At 48.5% G+C, this 20400-nt stretch overlaps 1 protein-coding gene and 1 long non-coding RNA gene across 3 annotated transcripts in view; one reads left to right on the top strand and one right to left on the bottom strand.

Annotated features, from left to right (window-relative positions):
- Positions 1-1862: 1862 nt before the first annotated feature.
- LOC121816484 (uncharacterized) lies at positions 1863-19980 on the top strand. 2 transcript variants are annotated; one of them, XR_009596292.1, is made up of 3 exons: positions 1863-2012; positions 14070-14267; positions 14760-19980. It is a non-coding gene; the product is annotated as an uncharacterized LOC121816484 (long non-coding RNA). The 2 variants fall into 2 exon arrangements; XR_006056102.1 differs by lacking the exon at positions 14760-19980 and having other exon boundaries at positions 14070-14608.
- LOC101116756 (liver carboxylesterase-like) overlaps positions 4582-20400 on the bottom strand; it is a 29820-nt gene continuing 14001 nt past the window's right edge. Inside the window, exons 6-14 of the mRNA XM_004014994.6 lie at positions 19524-19628; positions 17617-17721; positions 15193-15231; positions 13449-13589; positions 11350-11430; positions 10849-10996; positions 6196-6327; positions 5216-5288; positions 4582-4940 (exon numbers count right to left, since the gene is read on the bottom strand). Coding sequence (XP_004015043.3) covers positions 4757-4940; positions 5216-5288; positions 6196-6327; positions 10849-10996; positions 11350-11430; positions 13449-13589; positions 15193-15231; positions 17617-17721; positions 19524-19628 — 1008 coding nt within the window. The 3' untranslated portion in view covers positions 4582-4756. The remainder of the gene's footprint in view (positions 4941-5215; positions 5289-6195; positions 6328-10848; positions 10997-11349; positions 11431-13448; positions 13590-15192; positions 15232-17616; positions 17722-19523; positions 19629-20400) is intronic.

The following is a 20400-nucleotide window of genomic DNA, read 5'->3' as shown; positions in this document are numbered from 1 at the left end:
CTGCAACGGTGCTCAGAGACGGTCCAGTTGTGCTCCTGGCTGGAGAGATGGGAGGATGAAGCCAGAGAGCTCACCGAGTATGTAGAGGGTTCTGCCTGCCACCTCAGGGCTTCCCCCCAGGTGCTCAGTGTCCTCACCTGTCCTGGGATGGCATGGTGCCTGGTGCAGGGGGAGGAGAGGAGGCTGCAGTCAGCCTGCAAGAGGGTCAGTCCAACCTGAGTCACTTAGTGTCATGTAACTGCTCTGGGCCTCAGTCTCCTCTGCTCTAAAGGGCAAAGTAATAGTGTCTGGCTCTCAGGATGAAAGAATGTAATACATAGGTAGACTGTCAAAATATGGTTGGCACTTAGTGAGTATCTATAATATCAGCTATTTATTTATTATGATTAGTAGTAGTATAAGAACCATTTTTCTCCTTCCAGAGAATCAAGCAAGGACAGGAGGCTTAGCTCTGGGTTCTGTGTCGTCCTCATCAACCCTGGGAGCATGTGACCAGTTCCCCTGAGAGGGTTACCCTCCATTCAGCAAAAGAGGTATTGACCCTAGAGATAGAAGGCCATGAACAAGGCAGTCTGGGTCCTCCTAACAGATACAGAAGGAGCCTGCCCTTTCTGCTGTCACCTGCCTCAGGGTTTCCTTACCATTTTCTTTTCAATGATTCATATTTTCTTGGGTATATCATATAAAATAGAGTTAAATGAAAATTTCATTATATGAAAAATGACCACTACTGAAAAGGAGAGTAAGGCCATAGCCAGAAAATCATATATACTTTCCCACACACTGGGAAAATCATATATACCTTCCTTTCCTTTCTCATGTATCACTCCCAGGATTGAGCCTTTCGCAGTGAGAAGTGCTGAACACAGTTCTGGCTCAAAGGGAGGCTTTCTCACTGACTTTCTCTTTCAATTGGGAAGTGACACCGAACCAGAAGGGAATAACTCCCCATCACTGTGAGCCTGCCTGAGTAGCCTCCTTGTAGAGTGTGCAGTTTTGCCTTTGAGAATGGCAGTTGTAACTAGTATTTCCCTCAGGGTTGCTGTGAGAATTCAAAGAGCAAAAGTAATTAACAAGGCTTGGCACAGTCTCCAAGGTGTGTAATTACCAGGAAATTGTCAGCAATACTGACAGGGTGATACCCACTGGTCTTTCCTACTGAATGCCAGGTCTGCCTATCTCCGGGGGGCGGGCGTGCAGGGGACATCCTATGATTAGGGAACCTCCATCCTGGAGTGCAGAGGCCCCGTTACAGTTGAGGGAAGCCGCTAGAAAGGCAAAGCGGCGCCTGGAGAAAGGCGCCATTGTCCCTTCAAGAAAGGAAAACGGAAGTGAGGACCAGAGGCCTAAGGAACTGTGGGTCGCGGGGCTGTTACAGGAGACGTTACAGGGAAACTGCAGCCAAGAGACCGTGGTGGGGCCCGAGGCAGGCCATGCCCGGGGACCCCGGGGAAGGGGAAATGGTGGCGAGGGTCACCTCCACCTTGGGTCTGGGGCACCACTCCCCGGCCTCTGCCAAGCGGGACACCAGCCAGCGGGAGGCGGGGGTGGCTCACTGGCTCCAGGCAAGGGCGACCCGAGGCCGGCGGCGCGGGGATCTGTGGCGGGGAAGCCGCGAGGACACAGGAGCCCTGTTCCTAGAAGCGCCGAAACAGGTGGCTGCTCCCGTGGCGAACACGGGGACGGGCGGCCGGGGCGAATGGGACCCCGCTTACCGCTGGGCACAGGGCCCTGGGCTCCAGCCGGCACCCAAGGGGAGCCGCGCGCTCTGCCCGGGCGCCGCGGGCGGGGCGGGCGCAGGGGGCGGGGCCTCTGCGCGCGGGCCCCTCCCCTCCGAAGGCGGGACAGGACTGGGCTCCAAGGCCTCCCACCCGACCAGTGGGTCTGCTTCACCACCGCTTTGGACCTTGGACCTCGCCTTTCCTCCTGATGGACCGCAAGTGCTCCTGCCCCACTGGTGAGGGACCCCTGGATTTGAGCCCTACTGATGCCTGCTTCTCAGTAACTGGACGGTGAGTCCCGAGGGTTGCAGAAGGGAGTGTGTGGAGTTTGATCACAAGGGGACCGCTGTCACTTACTGGTCTAGGAATGTCTTCCCAGCCGGGTTCCTGAGAGTATTTCAGGCGCCCTTGGCATCTATTCTAAATCTGAGGGCACGGAGGCACCACACTGCCCTTCTTCACCTCACCCAGGGGTTCAGGGGACAGCAAGAGCAGGACTCAGCTCCACGTGAAAGGCTTGGAACTACGAGGCTTTGATGGCCGGAGGGGACATGGTGCCTCTTGGCGTTTAGGACATAGACTTGGCCCAAGCCCCGGTCAACCTGGGCTGGGTCTGGGGCCTCGGATCTTCCCTGGGAAGGGGATCTTCTTTCCTGGGACCCAAAGAGGGGAGCTTGGGCTTCTCCATCTGCCTGAATGGAGGGGAGCTCTCCTTGGGCTGGTCCTGACCCAGGAGGAGGGGGAGGGCCCTGCTGTTGGCTGCGGTGGCCATTGTGGTCACCTCTCATATCTTCAGCTTCTCAGCTCAAAATGAAAGCATCGTCCAGACGATCAGGGCATCAGACAATGGCAGGATTCACTCTATTGGTGTTAAGGGTATGGTTTGCAGAGAACATTTTCCATTCCTCATTTTCCTTCTCTGGGAATCCCTGCAAACTCAGTTTTGGTGAAAGCCTGGAAAACTACTTGGAGGGGATGAAATCTAGTACACCTTTTGCTTGACATCTACACAGGGCTGGCTTCTTAAACACCATGGGGCGGGGGGGGAATCTATTTTTTTTTTACACCTCAATTTTATACTTTGGTCAATAAAATGATTTCTAAAAATTTTTTTGAAACAAAATATATCAAACCCATTTTCCCTTCAACAGATACATTCACCTAAATATGTGAAGAACAAATTACTAGCATTATAAATGTTTATAAGCTGCACGTATATTCACTGAAGGTGTGCAGCTGTTCTGGATACCCTTCACCAAAGCCCCATTGTGTGGCCCACACGTGCCTGGTGGGGCTCTCCTCCCCTCCTCCTCACTGGGAACATTGGTTTTGGCTTTCCCAGTACTGCTGACAGGACCCCTGACAGGTCCTTGCAGTGGCCTGACTCTGAATCTTTGCAAATTTCTCCCTAGGTCAGGCTGAAAGCTGCCCTTCCCTCAAAGGTAGAGGAAATCCACACACTGACTTGAATCTGAAGGGAGTTTTCTAGCCATTGTCAGGGAAGGGTGAGTGAACCTGAGACTTGGTTCCAAAGGAAGGATTTCATGTTTTCCTCTGCTTGCTGTTGTTTATTCAGCAGTAGGAGAGCCTGGTGGTGTTTGCTAAGGAGCAGGGTGTGCTAAGTGAATGCAATCGATTCCAGGTGTTCTGCCTCCTGGTGTCTGCTGGAGGGAATTGCTATTTGATGTTCAATCCAAGAGAAAGGGATTCTGCAGTGGCTGAGTGGTAAAGAACCTGCCTGTCAATGCAGGAGACGTGTGTTCAATCCCTGGGTTGGGAAGCTCCCCTGGAGAATGAAATGGCAACCCACTCCAGTAGTCTTGCCTGGAGAATCCCATGGACAGAGAAGCCTGACCGTTTACAGTCCATGAAGTTGAGAAGAGTCGGACACGACTTAGTGACCTAAGAATAATAACAAGTACTACCTGTTACCAGCATTTCTCATGGGTCCTTTTTCGGGGTCCAGGGAGAAGGGCCTGCAATGAGTGTGAACTCCCCTATGGGCCCGTGCTCCTGAGGACTGTATACTCCCATACTCGCCACCGTCGGCCTGTAGCAGTTGATTCACACTTTAGACTCGTTCTACTCACACGGTAGTGACTCCATCTGCCACCTGTTGGCAGTCAGCCAGCATTTGCGTCCCGTCTCTCCTCCGCAGAGCCCATCTTCCCTGAGACTTCAGGATGATTTTTTGCCTTGCAGCCGCTCTGAAACAGTTGGAAAAGGTCATGACTTTAAGGATAATATAATTTTTGTGTATTAAGGTGGGAGTGGCATTTCTTAGAGATTTCTACATCCCGGGAGAAGCCAGAAGTCACCCCAGGCATTCTGAGAGACCGTTTTCAGGTGACACTTCAGGGACTCACTCCAAAGTGGTCACTGCTTGGCCCTGATGTGGTCCAGGCCGCAGAGAGGGTTCATATGAGTTGCTGGAAGAGATGGCCCCAGGGAGGAGTCTGGAAGGATAACACGTAAGTTGAAGAAAGCAGTGTAGACCTGTGGGAGGGCCAGTGAGGGCCAGGCAGCCATGCCACATGTCGCCATGCCCCGTCCCCCTCTTTCCCACTCCAGGACATCCTCAGTCTGTGTCGCCTCCATCTCTACAGGCAGCTCTGCATGGAGGAGGGGGACACAGCACTCTGGTCCCCCACATCCTCTCATTGGAGTTGTGGATGGCCCAGAGGCATGGAGCAATGCAGCAGCCCCTCAGCACCTCCCAGGGCCCAGCCTGCTCCACCCTGCAAGTCCAGAGGTCAAGCCAGAACGGCCAGAGCTCCTTCCTGCCGATGGTGCCCACTGTCTTCATCCTTCTCTCACTGAGGAGGATGACTTTATTTCAGCGCAAGACAAAGACATTGACTTGGTCTCCAAAAGAACATTTATTTCCAAATTGAGGCCACAGAAACAGAAACTCCCCCTCCCGGACCTCTGTCACTCCCACTGGATAATTTCTCAGCCTCCACAATAAGACGCCTCTTTGGCACATAAACGCTTCTAGAGAAGCCTCCATCTGGGGGCCCAGTTGAGCCTCCTGTTCACAGCTCAACATGTTTTAAGTGTAGTGCCTTCTTTGCCACCTCCCCGGACAGTAGCTCATTCCAGAAAGCCACTTCCTTGTCTTTCAGCTTCTCGGCTGCCCGAGTGTTGACGCCAATCTGAATGTACCCTTCTTTATGATCATATACCGGCCAATGGGGAAGCCCCTCCCCATTGGGGTTCCTGAAACAGAATCAAATAGAAATTCACCTAAGCAACAGTGTGGTCCCAACAACCCTCTGAGTTGGTCAGGGACCTCGTGGCTTCATTTCTGCCAAAGGTTCATATGCCTCCAGAGACAGGAGGCTGACCATGTCCTGGGCAGCCAGTCCATCAGTGAGCTCTCATCTCAGAGGTCACAGGACCGGGCATTTGACCATCACATGTTGGAAGCTCCCCCACCCAACAGACACGCCCTGTTCCTTCCCAACCTCACTCCATGTCTGCCAGCAGCTCACCCATTCCGAGCAAAGTTGGCCCAGAATTTCATCACCATCTTACTGAGATTGATTTCCTCTTCTGAGGCACCATCTGTGAGGAGGAGACAAAGGCATTGATATTCAAAGTGTGGTTCGTGGGCAACAGCAGCCCTTGAGATCTTGTTAGAAATTTAGAAAAGGGGCCCTAACTCCAGACCTACTGAGTCAAAACCTGCATTTAAAAAAGACCTTGGGTTATTTAAGCGCTCTTTAAGCTTGACCCTGGACTCATTGCACATGGGTGTCTGCTAGACCAACCCCACCTCCCAGGATGCTCTCCTTTGGGTCTTTTCTCAGTTTCCTTCATCCATACACGTTTTTACAGAATCTGAAAAATAACCAAGCTGCAAGATCCCCAAATAGTCATCCATCAGGCAGTGTCCAGAGGCACAGCCCTGGGGTGTGTCACACACAAGCTGTCTATAACTGCTGATGGTGAAGACATTAAAGACTTAAGGATACTTGTGAGTGGTATTCCTTTAAATATTATAATTTAAATATGTTTAATTTAAAAAGATATGGGTTTAGATGGATGGTTGGATATACATACACACACACATTAGTCCTTGTTCAAGGTTAAAGGCAGTTCTAACCTTACTCTCACTCACATTCTCACATGCTCTAATGAGTGTGGAGTGAGTGGTGGCCTTCTAGCCCTGAGCACGGCCCTGTGGGTGACCCAGCATTTAAGAAGACCTGGGGTTATTCAAGCACACTTTAAGCTTGACTTGCTGATGCCCAGGATTGGATTCTTAGAGTGACCATGGGTGAAGGCACAAGGATAGTCATTCTCCATCATGTACATTAGAGCCAAAAAAAAGGTTGGGATTCTTTGTCCTTCAACGCTGTTTTGGTGAAAGTAAGACCTGGAGAGAAGGAGGAACTGTCCAAGGTCACCAAATCAAAACTTGAACCCCGATCTTCTAACTCCAAGCTTATAGTCATCAAAGGGCCATCACCTTTCAGAAATGGAGCCCCAAAGACAGAGAAGAGCTCATCCCCGTGGTCTCCTATCACCGTCTTTGGTTTCAGCTCTGCTAAGAAACTTGGGCGATAATGAAACTCATACATGTAGGTTGGGGCTCCAGCATCTGTAAGACATGGATTCATACACAGTTCATTTCAGCAGACGCATACCTGCATGGTATCGAGGTCTCGAGAGGGCATGAGCAATCAGGAGATTGGGGGCACACCTGGTCCTGAGTGAACAGCAACAATAGTATTAGCAGCTGCCCACTGTGAGAACCAACTGCGTACCAGACGCTGTGTGTCCCTGCAGGAAACCCCTGGTTATTAGCACAGTAGAGAAAGAGTTTGGGGAAAATTCTCTGACTTAAGGGTGTATTAGTGGTGGAGGTAGAACTAGATGGAGCCAGGTGTTTATCGAATGATGAATAAATGTTGAAACTCTGAGGAAATTGATTCAAAATAACTATCATTATAGAGGCATTGGGTCAATACATGTAAACGTCTTTGCCTACCCATGCATTGACACACTAGAACATCTAGATATACAGTGTATGTACACAGAAACACCACTGCATTTCACCGATATGTGTGTGCTAAGGTGTTTCAGGCTTGTCTGAGTCTTTGCCACTCTATGGACTATAGCTCGCCAGGCTTCTCTGTCCATGGGATTTTCTAGGCAATAATACTGGAGTGGGTTGCCATGCCCTTCTCCAGGGGATCTTCCCAACCCAGGGATCGAACAAGCACCTGTAGGTCTCTTGATTCTTTTCCCCTAGTGCCACCTGGGAAGCCCACATTTCTTTGAGAGCGGGTTACTTATCATTCCTGTGGAGAATACGGGCAGCACAACAGGTGCCTTTGATTCTGCCTGTTTTTGAGTGTTTCCAGTGTTTTTCTCACCTACTAAGAGTGGAGCAAATTCAAGGAAATTCAAGTTGCTAGCCTGAAAGTGCAGATACTGAAACACAAACTTATGCAGAAGAGGACAATTTACTGTCTGTGTCCCAGGAAACCTCAATCCAGCATTTCCTTTTTGTCCGTCCTCTCACAAGTCTTGCTTCCTGCATGGCCCAGGGAGTGTGCTGAAATGGCAAAAAGGCTGAGGAAGGGGACAGTCCCTCTCTCCTGGCCTCTCTCCTCACCTCCCCTCTCCCCTCTATCCACTCCCTCTCGAAGCCCCAAGAAGGTGTTACTTATTCTGCTGATGCTTCAGCAGAGATGCCCATCTTGCTCCTTCAGGGCTAACTCGTGGGCCCTCACCTGGGGAGCTCTGTGCTTTGCACTGATCGTTATGCCACAGCCAGTGACTGTAATGGGGAAGGGTCAGGCCCTAAGGCAGACTGGTGCGGAATATCATAACTTCTCCCTGCTTTTTGACACTCTCACATTTGGAAAATGCAGAAAAAGGAGAATGAACAAAACGACCACTTATGATCGTACCGCTCAGAGAAACCTCTGCTAACATTTTAGCACTGATGTATAAAAAATAAGGGTAGTATTGGATACGTAGTTTTGTAATGACTATAATAATTTCTTCATATTATTAAATATTTGTCCACTCCATGGTGTAACGATATACACCACCCTGACAGGAGGATGTAGAATACTTTAGTTGCCTCCTTTTTCCACCCCATCATGTCACCCTTAGTTTAGCAAGAGGTGTTGTTTGGAAGAAACAATCCTCCCATGGTTCCATAATCCACGTGCTAAACAGGTGCTTCAGGGTCAAGCAGAAATTGTTGTATCGACAGTGTTTACTCTTGCTTCTGCCGCTCTGAAGTGTTAGAATCAGGGGACATCCCTGGTGTTCCAGTGGTTAATACTCTGCACGTCGCCTGCAGGGGGCGCGGGTTCAATCCCTGCTCAGGGAACCAGGATCGGGTATGCTGCATATTGTGGGCAGAAAAGAGAAAGAAACTCAGAGCCCAGCCACACAAGAAAGGCCTAGTGTGAGTGACAGAACTCAATCATGATAACCTCCTTTCCCTTCCTCCTATTGTTTGTGTTTTTTCACTGTTTCACCTTAAACTATTGAGATTTATTTTTTTTTAAATTCCCAGAATCACAACGTAATCTTCACAGAAATGTAGGACAGAGATTTCAATAATAACACTTAGGAGCTACAAGAGAAGTAGGAGGTGGGAGGAAGCTAGTCATATAAAATATGTAAACTGAAACAAAGTGATGCTCTCCTTTTTTTGGTGAGGGAGGACTGATATAAAATTGGCAGCATTGTTTTTATTCTTTTCATCTGACTATCCCAAGTGAGATAATTAAGAAATTTGCACTCCCACACACTGGAAAGCAATTTCACAAAATGTATCAAGAACATTAAAATGCTCCAACAGCCCAGATTAAGTTTTACTTCTAAATACAACCCCAAGAAAATGATTGAGACTTGGCTAAAGATATGTGCACATGAGGCTGAGTATGATGCTGTGTGTAGCATTAAAATGAGCAGCCTGGCTAAATATCCACTAGGACAGGGACACTAAAGGAAATGTAATCCTTCATGCCATGAAATAATTGAGATTTTTCATGAAACAGTACTGACAGTGAGGAAATGACTACAATACAGTGTTCCGTGAACAACATAATAATTAATTTTAAAATTATACATAAGATATGGAAAGATTCATAAAAGAAAATATGTCAAAATGTATAGCTGATACTTTAGGTGAAGGAATTATGAGTGATGTATAGTTGCATCTGCATATGTTCCCTTATTTTCAGAAATTTCTACAATGGTCAGATGAATTCATATTCAGAAAATGCTTTTTTTCTTTTAGAGTAACACGTTTTTTAATCAAAACGAGAATTGAGAGAACTACAATTACGATAATCTTCTTTCCCTTCCTCTTATTGTGGTTTGTTTTTTTTTCACTGTTTCACCTTAAACTATTGAGATTTATTTTTTTTTTCTAATTCCCAGAATCACAACATAATCTTCACAGAAACGTAGGACAGAGATTTCAATAATAACACTTAGGAGCTACAAGAGAAGTAGAAGGTGGTTTATCACTTCCTGATAAACTCCAAGAAGTGCTGGCAATAAGGCCCTGAATTCAAAGTCATGAGATGTCATGTACATATATGACTGAGTCTCCCTGCTGTCCATCTGAAACAATCACAGGATGGGTAACTGGGTACACTATAATATAAAATGAAAAGTGTAAAAAAAAAGAAAAAGAAACAAAGTCATGAGAAGTCAGATAAAAGAAAGCTCAAGCCTAACATGGCTGGGAGCGGCATGGATGCAGACGCGATACTACAAATCCGACACACGGCAAGAGGCAAGACCAAGTACATGAAGGATTTGACTCCGGGAAGCCCCTGGCTGGTCATCAGGACCTTAGGAAGGAGGCAGTGGTAGCTAGCACCTCCAAATTACTGAATGCTTGGGGATAGAATATGTCAGCTGTAGCTACATTTTATTTGCTGATAAAGTCTCCAAATTTAAACCCTCCTAGCACGGTTATGCGGAGAGGTCTGGACCAAAGTGCCATCTCCTGGCTTGAGGACTAGGTGAGTGAGGGCTCCAGGAAAGGAAGGGTCCTGAGAGGAACTCAAAAGGTACCGAAAAGGAACACCTTTTCTCCAGGTAGGCTCATCCATCCCTGACCTCACACCCCACACACAGACTCGGGTCAGCATTGGAAGGTCCTATGGTAGACACAGCACACACTGGTATAAACTTAACTTGGCCACAGACACTGACATTTACCAGACCACCTGCTCCTACTTGTCCGGTGCTCAGGCCCTTGACTTTCTTGGTCCCAGACAACACTCCTTTTTTATGGCTGCAGCCCGCAGCATGCGGGATATAAGTTCCGTGATCAAAGCTCAACCCCTGCCCTCTACTTCGGAAGCAGAGTCTTAACCACAGATCATCAGTGAAGTCCCTCAGACAACACTCCTGATCCTGTGCTTGGCCTCACGCCATCCCCGGCTCCACTGGCTAACAAACTAGTTGGCAGCTAGCTCTGACCTTGGAAGGCGTCTAAGACAAAACCTCCAGTATGTGCCCTGTGGCCCCACAGACTACTGTAATTCAGGGGAGGGGCCCCTGGGCAGAGGCTGTCGATGCTTCCCCACGCTCTCTGCATCCCGGCACACTGGCCTCAGGTCTGCCTCCCATATCTGCAGCTCTTTGCCTGAGGTCTTTGGTAGCCAGAGACCACTCTGCCCATGTGTGCAGATGGGCAAAGCACCAGGGAATTAACTGCCCTTGGGAACAGCCTTCAACCAGTGACTCACGGAATTTGGAGGATAAAGAGCCCAGCTCTCTTGCCGCTGACTGGGGAAAACCCTGAGCCGCGTCTTCTGCTGGTTCCCCAGCTCCAGGTGTCCATGGCGGACACTCGCTTGGCAGCACAGGGTAGACTGACTTCCTTCTCCATCCCTGTCAATTCTCCACTCCTCTACCAGGGTTACCTGGGGTCACTCCCAGATACACTGCCTGCAGTTAGATCCTTTCTCAGAGTCTGCTCCTGGTGGAAACCAAAATAGGACCGTGCCCTGGATGCAGTCAGTTTTGGATGACCCTCAGCAGTTCCCATCCGTGTGCTTGTGCTGAGGTCCGGGCAGGAGTCAGCGATGGTGGCGTGGTGGGGACCTCCTCCTGCTCAGTGAGCGGGACTCACCTCTGTGGCGACGGGCCACATTCACAGATGGAACACCAAACATCACATCTCCTATCAAGTCCAGGAACAGGCCTTTCTTTTTGACAGGGTCATCTGTCCCTCCTAAATACTTGTCCGTGGCCACTGGAGCCAGTTGCTCAGGAATGCTCTGAAACAGATCGAGTGAAAGTGACCACTGTTAAAATTAAATACAAAATGGAGGCCAGACTTATCAATTATCTGTGCAGACAAAACCACTGAAGCCATGGAAACCAACTGTAGCTTTTCATACACATGAGTACAAAATGTTGTTATTTTTTGTAAAACCCTCTGACAATCACAAAGTAAACTTAAGTCATCTCCCTAAAATGGCATGAGATAACCGCTTTTAATCAGTCCTCCGCCACCTGAAAAGCGCTATTGCAATAAGCAATCACTGCAAAGGTGAACAACTTCATTTTCACTTTAGAAGCCATGCCGTAACTTCACATCCCTGAGTTCCTGTGACTCCTGGCCTCTTACCAGGATGGGGTAGTACTGCCACACGAGTGATGTGGCCGTCTTCTGGTCCAGCTTGTCTTCAGAGAGTGGATATCTCACGAGCTGTTGAAACAGAGGTTAAGCGATTGTGAAATCATAGGCAATGGCAGGAAAAACCAAAGTGACCAAGAGAACAAACTCATGCGGGCTGAGGGCCACCGTCCTGGCTTGGTGGGCCTGGGCCTTTGATGAGCCGGGTAAAATCAATGCATCAAATGGACTTTCATATCCAGAGATCAAGGAGTGCAGAGAGAATACTGTGATTGTTAACAGAAGCTGTCCTGGCTCCGTGTGTGTTCACACACACACAAGCAGATACACGTGTGCATGCTCAGTCTCTAAGCCACGTCTGACTCTTTGTGACCCCGTGGACCTTCCAGTCTCCTGTGTCCATGTGATTTTCCAGAATACTGGGGTGGGTTGCCATTTCCTATTCCAGGGGAATCTTTCTGACCCAGGGATCAAACCCACATCTCATCTGGCAGACAGATTCTTTACTACTGAGCCACCAGGGAAGGATATACATACATACATATGTATACACACACACAGACACACACAGAGACACACAGACACACACACACACACAGAGACACACACAGACACACACCACACACACACACACACACACACACACAGAGTTAGGCTTAGAGCCCCCACAGTGGTTATCAAGGCGGAAAGGGAAGGTTTCAGCCAGCCTAGTGTTGAAGTGGAAGGCTCTGGGGCAGAGGACACAGCCCCACTAATACCCCGCCGTGTCAGATAACTAAGAAAGCCCCAAATACTGCCATTAAGATTTTGGTCCTTCCGTGAAACCTCTGAAATCATGCTGAAGAATCACAGAACTCTGCACATAACGACTCCATCAAAACTCTGTCCTAAGAGGCTTGACCAGACTTCAGGACAGCTGCAGGAAGCTTAAGGCCATGTCCCCAGGATGACCGCAGGCCCCCTTAAAGAGCTCTGGGCTGCCAGGAGATTTTACTGTTTGTTTCAGCCAACACCTGGTGATGGGCAGGTAGGTCCATGAAACCCATCTTGAGCAGTTACTTTAGAAACCTTGTAATTTTAAATCTTATCTTTGCCCCTTTAGATATAACTCTTCCACCCCAAACTGTTTGCTCAAGGACCTGAGAGCCATCTCTATGGAAAACAAACATCCAGGGGATAATTCTTGCTCTTTCCTCCAGTCCCTGTGAGATGATAAAGCCTAACTTCAGTGGGGGCCTTGATTCTACTTACACCACTGCCTCCTGTCATAAAGACAGAAGTTTGTTTCTTCTCTAGATAAATGCCAGCTAACAAATCCAGGTGGTCCAGTCACATGGACGATCCACCCCACTCCACCCCAACCCACCCCACTCCACCCCAACCCACCCCACTCCACCCCAACCCACCCCACTCCCATCCACTCCTTAAATAAGCTCCAGGCTTTCATTTCATGGATTGGGTTCAGTTCATGATGGATCTTTTCCCTAGAATAGGGGTGTAACTGAATCAAATCTGTTACTAGTCACCTAGTGTCCTGCTTTGTTTATCTCTGTCAGAAGGGAAAGTACTTCCTAACTTTTGAAGTCAGTTTTGACCCAGGAAGATGCAGGCTCCTTTGACTCTTTCCGTGAGATGACTGAGAGCCTGGGTGCAGGAGTGGCGCGGATTTGTGGAGAAAGCACGGAAGCAGCAAGCCTGAGGGGAGCGGCTGCAGGCCCCAGGCCTCGCTCTCCAGAACTCCCGAGCCCCTTGCCCTGTCCAGGCCTTGCGTTTGTCATCTGCCCAGTGATGATCTCTACCAGCCCTCCTGGAACCGACATTTCAGGATTCATGGATGGGAGGACAATCACAGAGTGTGTGGGGATGCGGGTCCCCAGGGCTACGTCTCCCAGGTGACAGTATGGACCATTGGAGATGGTTTCCGTGGAAATGTCAACTTTTGTATGAAGGGGACAGCTGCCCTGGTCCCAGAGAGGGGTCTGCAGAAAAAAGCGTTCTGTGACCAGAGATATGAGGGGGGATATGGCCGCAGATGGGAGGGGTGATATGATGGCAGGGGAGACAAGTCTATGAGGCCTGCGCTTTCTCACCAATGGCAGAAGCCAGCCAAACTCCTGCTTGTTGACTCCGATGATGTAGGGAACGGTGTTGAAGTTCTTTTCAGCCAGCACCTCTTCTGGCAACTTTGGCAGCACCACTCCATCAACCACGGTGGGCAGGAAAGGATGGGTCTGGGGAAGAGGGCAGAGTATTGTCTGGGCCTCCCCTTCCAGCTCACACCCGCATCCCCGTCGCCACCTGCCGGAGCTCACAACCTGCATGTGCTCCTGGCTGGTGGCCACACGCTCAGGGCTAAGTCGTGGACCCCAGAGGGCAGAACTGTGACCAGGAGACAGCAACAGTCAGGTGATGGGGGCAAAATTCACTCAAATTGGTATAAAAATACATAATACAATGTGTATTTTATTTGAAAAGCATACATTAATATGTCCCTATGCAACTCTCCATCTGCAGTCAGTTCTTGTAAGCTCCTCTCACAGGAAACCAGCCTCACACGGAAGCCCCCCATTTTGGGGTCACTTTTGAAAAGCTATAAGATAACTAACCTTTGAACCAGGCCCCCCAGTGCTCTACTCATCCTCAGCCCAAGCACACCTTTCAAATCTTTTAATCACCCAATGCCCTGCCCAGCTTGTTCGTTCTCCCCACAGATCAAAGAAGCAGAAATGAAGAATAAGAAATTCACAGATGATCGGATCTCTTCCCTAGCTGACGCATCTGGAATCTCCCAAATATAAGAGCAAGATAACACCTAGAGGAAGACCAGGAGGAGTCTACCACCTGCACACCAGCCTGCAGGTGAACAGATGGCGACCACTCTGGACCCCTCGTTCCAGGGATGAACTGAGGTGACTTCTCAGTTGTTCCTTAAAAGGTTTCATGGCCAAAGAGAAACTTGGTGGTTTTGGGGAGGACACTGAGCCCACCATCTCCCCAGATTGTGAGCATTCTGATTAAAGGTCATAATTGGCCAGCAGCAGGAACCCCTCTTGACTTGGTAACATTCTCATTATTCGTGATATTTAAGTTCTGTAAAGTCACCAGGACTCTGATACAGCGAATGCTGAGCCGCTGCGCCGGCAAAATAAGGAATCAGGTTCCTGAGAGCCTTTGGTCACATTATTTCAACCTTGCTCTGTAAATGTTTCTGTTTAAAGATACTTTATGTAATAAACATTTCTTACAGATAGTTAGTTATATGTAATATTTATTGATAATGAAACACCAGTCAACAAGGGCTCAATGTTTTCTTAGCCTGAAGAGGCTGCTGTTGGAGTTGCCTGAGACTGGGTGGGGGGTGGTGTCCTGAGGACTGAGACTCATGGCTCCTTTCCCCACAGATCTGGAGACAGTGCGACTTGCACAGCCAGTCAGCCCTGCAGCCCCCAGGAGACGATCCGGGCCCCTCCTGAAGGCTTCTGAAGAGCCCTTCACCCGTCATCTCCAGTCCCCACAGTGGACGTTTCTCGTCCACCTTCTCCCAACAGGGCGTTTTTAGGAATGTATACAAGACTAGGGGCTGGCTGGCGACAGGGACAGAGAGTTGATGATGGGGAGCAGTGGCCTGGGGGTCGGGGAACAGGTTCTGGTCCCATGATATGGTCGCCCTAGCTGTGAGACCCAGGACGTCATAGCCCCTCTCTCAGTGTCAGGACTATAAACACTAGGATTTACTAAGATTCCACATGAAGAATTCTTTCATTCTTCTCTAATCATTAACTGAAGCTTTGGTATTAAGACTTAAAATGTGTAATCAAAAACCAACGTCCTTACCTCTCTAGGGTCTCCATATAAATCAAGTTTGAAAAAGTTCTGTGAAGACAAAGACAGAGGTTGTGGTGAGGAGGCTTCCTGGGAGGAAAGCTGACCTCTGTGAGTTGTGCCAAAAGGTACCAAGGGCTCCCTCCTGGCGCCACGCTGGCTGGGCTGAGAGGAAGTGGGCAGGACACCCTCCCCCGGGCACCAGCACAGGGAGCAGTGTGGGGTGGGCGAGGGGGCGCGGCAGGGCACTGCTGCTGGTGCCTGCCCTGCCCTCCACCCATTTCCCCTTCTTCTTCCTCCAGGCAACAACACCCCGATTTTCCTTTGGGGGACCCCCTCTTCCCCACTCTCACTCCATATTGCAGGCATCTGTATGTGACCTCAGGTGCACCAAATCCCTGAATACAGGGACTACTGCAGCAGAGGACATGTGCCCATGTCAGTTCAATAGAGTTTACCCAAATTTTTGCTGCAATTGTTGGGAAATAGGGTTTCTAAAGAGATAATATGTAAGACTAGAGTAGTGTTGCTGTCTTTAACCTCCCCAGGGGACAAATCTGTCTGAGAGTGATGCCAACACCAAAAGGTAAAAGCTGAGGGATAAGGACAGTTTCTTAATCACATCACATGTGCGTCCAGACCCAGCCATGCCTGAAGCCATCCAATCCTAGGTTTGTCAGTGAGTTACCTGAAGATTCTGTCCCAACATATTCCTTTCTCAAGGCACTTTGAGATGAGTTTTCTTATCTTGCTTTAGAAAATCCTGACTCATACAAGCTGACTGAAATTCAGCCCAGCCCACACTTCTCTTTGTTGTGAGTCTGCCAAGACTGTACTAGTTCTATTGTGAGGCTGAAGCTAACAAGCCTGACCTTGTAAGGGGAAATCCCATTAAGGGTCCCTCCATTATGTGTTGTAGGCCTACAATCCAGGTGTGTGTGTGTGTGTGTGTGTGTGTGTGTGTGTGTGTGTGTGTGTGTAATGGGGAGAGAAGATAATCCTGGAAACACTTTCACATGATCTCAGAAGATCTTAGAAGAATAACATGGACTCTTAGGTTCTCTGGGTTTTCCCAAAGTCACTCAATCTCCCCCTAAATAAGTGGATCTCTTGTGCCACATGGAGTTTTAGAAAGAAATTTATACAACCAGAAAACAGTTGTGTTTATCTTTGAGCATAGTGGTCACCCTATTTGAGTCTGGGAAACCAAGATTCAAGGCTACTTTGGACTTAAACCATGGAAATAGAGCAGAGTACAGTGCTGGAATATAGCCCCTGGGAGTCCAGGAGTAGCCTCAGGATTCTAGGGTCCAGACAGAGAGTCCAGGTTCTCAGGCTACTCCAACAGTTCCCACTGGCTCTAAATGTGTTCTCTGGGTATCTGTCAGGCTGCAACTTCCTGTGATGACCCACCACCATAGCCATCAACCCCGAATGTCACCTTCTCTATGAAGGGCCCTGCTTCCCCCCTCTGTACTCCCACCACACTTACTCCACATAAGTCTATGCGCGTCTTTCTCCTTGAATAGTTCCTTGTAAACAGGGACTATATCCAATTATGTCTGCATCACCCACTCTGTTACCTCCACCCGTACACCTAGCAGAGGTGGATGGATGGATGGATGGATGGGTGGATGGATAAATGGATGCATGGGCTGATGAAACTGATCACTATGTAGAGTATGGATGAACTGGGGGGATTACTGGGCAGATGGATTACCCAGCGGATTAGCTGATGGATGGTTCACTGATTTTACAGAGGTGGGTGATAAAATAGATATATAGATGACTGGTAGCAGATGAATGAATGTTACAGATGAGTTGATATTGGACTGATGAAAAGATACTGATGGATTCTAATTCATCGATAGATGGACAGATGTACAATAAGGTGATGAACGAGCTGATGGATGGATGAACAGGTGGATGGATGAATGGGCAGATAAACAGCTATGACAGAATGATGATCGAGGCAGACATGCAGGAAACCTAGGAAACTGGGCCACCATGGGGTCATAACTGAGGTGGTTTTGAGACAAGGTGTGGCAAGCTTTCTGAAACTATTTGTTCTACATAACCCCATTCCTAAAATTCAAGGTGGTAACTATCTCTGAGCATACATAATGTTTAATTTCTTAAAAATATATCAGAAAACAAGATTGGAAAAGGTAAGTTTTGATAAATATGAGGGGTCACTGTTCAGTTGTTCATTTTGTTATTTATTGTCTTTGGTAACATCTGAGATATTCATAAAAAAAAAAAAAGAAAGAAGGAAACATTCGCTTTGAGATCCAGAGGCTGACACTACTCCTGGGAGCTGAGAAACTGTCCCAGGTAGTTTTTCCAGGGCAAGAGGACTGAAGCTGAAATGATGAAGCCTGGGGCCCTTTTCCCAGGGTGGGGGGCTTGTTTTTCCAAGAGAGTGGATGAACTTACCATCTTCTGTGTTACCTCCAAGAGCTCATCCTCCGTCTTCTGGCGCAGGCAGTGAACAAGGACAGCCGAGGTGATGGTCTTGCACCCAGCAAAGGCAGCAATTCGCTGTAGAGATCACAGATGACAGCAGAATTCAAGAGCCAGGCCTCTCCCTCCATCAGTACCGAGGTCTTCTGTCCCAGCCTCCCTTGCTGTAGGCAGCCTGTGATAGCAGTAAACACCCCAGACCAGTAGGTCCTGGGTCCCAGGCATGCCGGTTATACTCCACAGCCTCGCTGCTTTATCTCTGTTAAAGTGGACAGAATGATCTCAAAGCTGAACATCTAAAGAGAGGCAGCACAGAGAGGGTGCTTGAGAGCCTGGAATCCAGAATCCCACTTTCTAATTTCAAATCTTGACTCATCCAATTAATAGTCGTTTGGCCTCAGGCCAGTCAGTTGCAAAGTGAAGCCAGAGGGGAAGATGCAGAAGAGAAGTCAGGCGCCACGATGGCGGGGCCCTGCAGAGTGTGCACGGGCTGCCCAGAGCCTGGTCCAGTGTCTGACATACATCAGTGCTCAGTATGTATTTGGTGGAAAAATTAAAAGGCACAGGAAGAAGTAGAGGAGAGAGAAACAGCGAGAGTGCAAAATAAGAGTCTCAGATTCTCCATTCTTTGATTTCTTGTCCTGTTTGATAGCAAAATCCAGTCCCATCTCTGAGACCTTTCTTTCCTTTAAATGAGCTCCCCCTTTTGGACTTAAGCTTGATTAATGGGCACCGGCTGTCAATATCCCCAAATTCTGAAAACATTCTCAAAAATTCTAAAAATTCATGGAGCCCCTTCTCTCCCTTTTCTCTCTACCAGTCCCTTCAGTCAGTGCTACCCCCAGCGCTCTCCAAATCAGCTCTTGCAGCCTGATCAAAACGCTCTGTAGCTGATTCCAAGGCACACTCCTCAGCAGAGCCTCTGTGTTGCTCACCCTTCCTAGTCTTCCTAACGCTCATCAAATAAAGCCACAGTCGTCACCAGGTCCTATGTAGTATGGCCCTGCCATGGTCCCATGCTCAGCTCTCTCCAGGTTTCCTCTGAAATTTCTGCTCTGCCCACATGAGCCTTCCTCACTCTCTCGGACATTTGCCCCTGCCACAGGACATTTGCACAGACTGTTCCTGTTTCCTGGATATTCCTTGCTTGCCAAGTAATTTACTGCTGATCTTTCTCATCTCAACTCGTTGATCATATTTTTCTTTTTTTTTCCAGGAAGACTTTCCTGATAACCTCCCCTGTACCGTGGACGAAGTGCTCCTTTTGGATTCTGTTATGACCTCGGGTACCTTCCCTTATTGTTCTAGGTACAACTGACATTTTGTAACTGGTAAAATTATGTAATCTGTAATCTCTCTCCTCCTTGAGAATAGAATCTAGGTATCAGGTTATCCCCAAACTATCTGTTGCATGAATCAATGAAGCCATGAAGAATTCTCAGGCACCCACCTCGTCACAAAGTCCCCAGGGAGAAACCACTCCAGGCCACCATAGTGTAAATGAGTTCACTTGATCTTAGACCTTAAGCGAGATAATACACAATGGCACACATTCAGGGCAGCACTCCACCTGGCACACTTTGGGACATGTATTCAGTGGAAAGTGCACGGGGCTGGCAGACCAGAGTCATGAGCCTGAGTCCAGCTCTGCCCTCATCACTCTCTGGCCTTGGCGAGGCTCTTGGACTTCAGCTCTCTGCCCCAGTTTGCTCAGTGGTAGAGCTAGGAGGTGGGCTGAGGTGTGTTCTTGCCCTTCCCCTTCAGCCATTTCTCACTTCTATGATTTTCTGGGGATGTGAGCCAGACTGAACTCTAAGGAAGGGCCCTGACAATCCGGGAGAGCAGCGCGTGGTGTGCGGGCAGTCCGGTGTGAGACCTACCTCAGCTGCAGCCTTCGAGTCCCTCTTGACCAGGGCTGAAGTGAGGGCCACGCCGCTCTCTGAGATGGCCCGGTGGAAGAGATTCCTGGCCAGGGGGGACAACACCTGGAGGACCGTGTTGAGAAGGGAGTTTATGCTCATGGGGAGGGTGGTCTTCAAGAGCTATACCCATCCACAACCCTGTCCTGGACTGTGGAGACCATGGGCCCAGCATCTGTGAGAAAACCTCAGCTGGAGGGAGGCAGGAGCAGAGTGAGGGGCAGAACAGGCGGTGCGTGGCGCCCACTGACTGTAACAATCAGCACTATCTGAAGGGCAGCTCAGCAGCTCCTAGCAACACTTTAGCAGCACAGTTCTCATGGTAACTATACGCAAGTAAGAATTAATTTAAAAAATTAAGGCGAATAAAAATGTTTAAATGGCTCGGGAAATATAAAATAAAGAAAATAAAGGCACAGTTCTGACTTCCCATTTCCATTACTCAGAATTTATCCTAAGGAAAATGAGCATGGAGGTACGCAACAATTTGTAATAATGCTCACGTTGTTTATAAGAGTAAAAATCGGAAATAACCCAAGGTTTCAATATTATGAGATTGGATAAATAACGTATTTTTCATTCTTACAATGAAATTACTTGACTGTACATACAAAAAATATGAAAGACTGTTTAATGCTCAGAGAAATATTTATGTTGTTTTATAACGCTAGGGAAAGTTTGTGTTTAAAAATTTCTAGCTAGGGCTTCCCTTGTGGTCCAATGGTTAAGAATCCACCTTCTAATGCAGGGGACACGGTTTCAATCCCTAGTCTGGGAAGATCCCACATGCCGTGGAGCACATAAGCCTGTAGGCAACAGGTACTGAAGCCCTTGCACC

This window comes from Ovis aries, chromosome 14, assembly GCF_016772045.2.
Source record: "Ovis aries strain OAR_USU_Benz2616 breed Rambouillet chromosome 14, ARS-UI_Ramb_v3.0, whole genome shotgun sequence".
NCBI classification, from domain to species: Eukaryota; Metazoa; Chordata; class Mammalia; order Artiodactyla; family Bovidae; genus Ovis; species Ovis aries.
The sequence above is the reverse complement of the archived record's forward strand: the minus strand, read 5'-3'. Positions and strand labels throughout refer to the sequence as shown.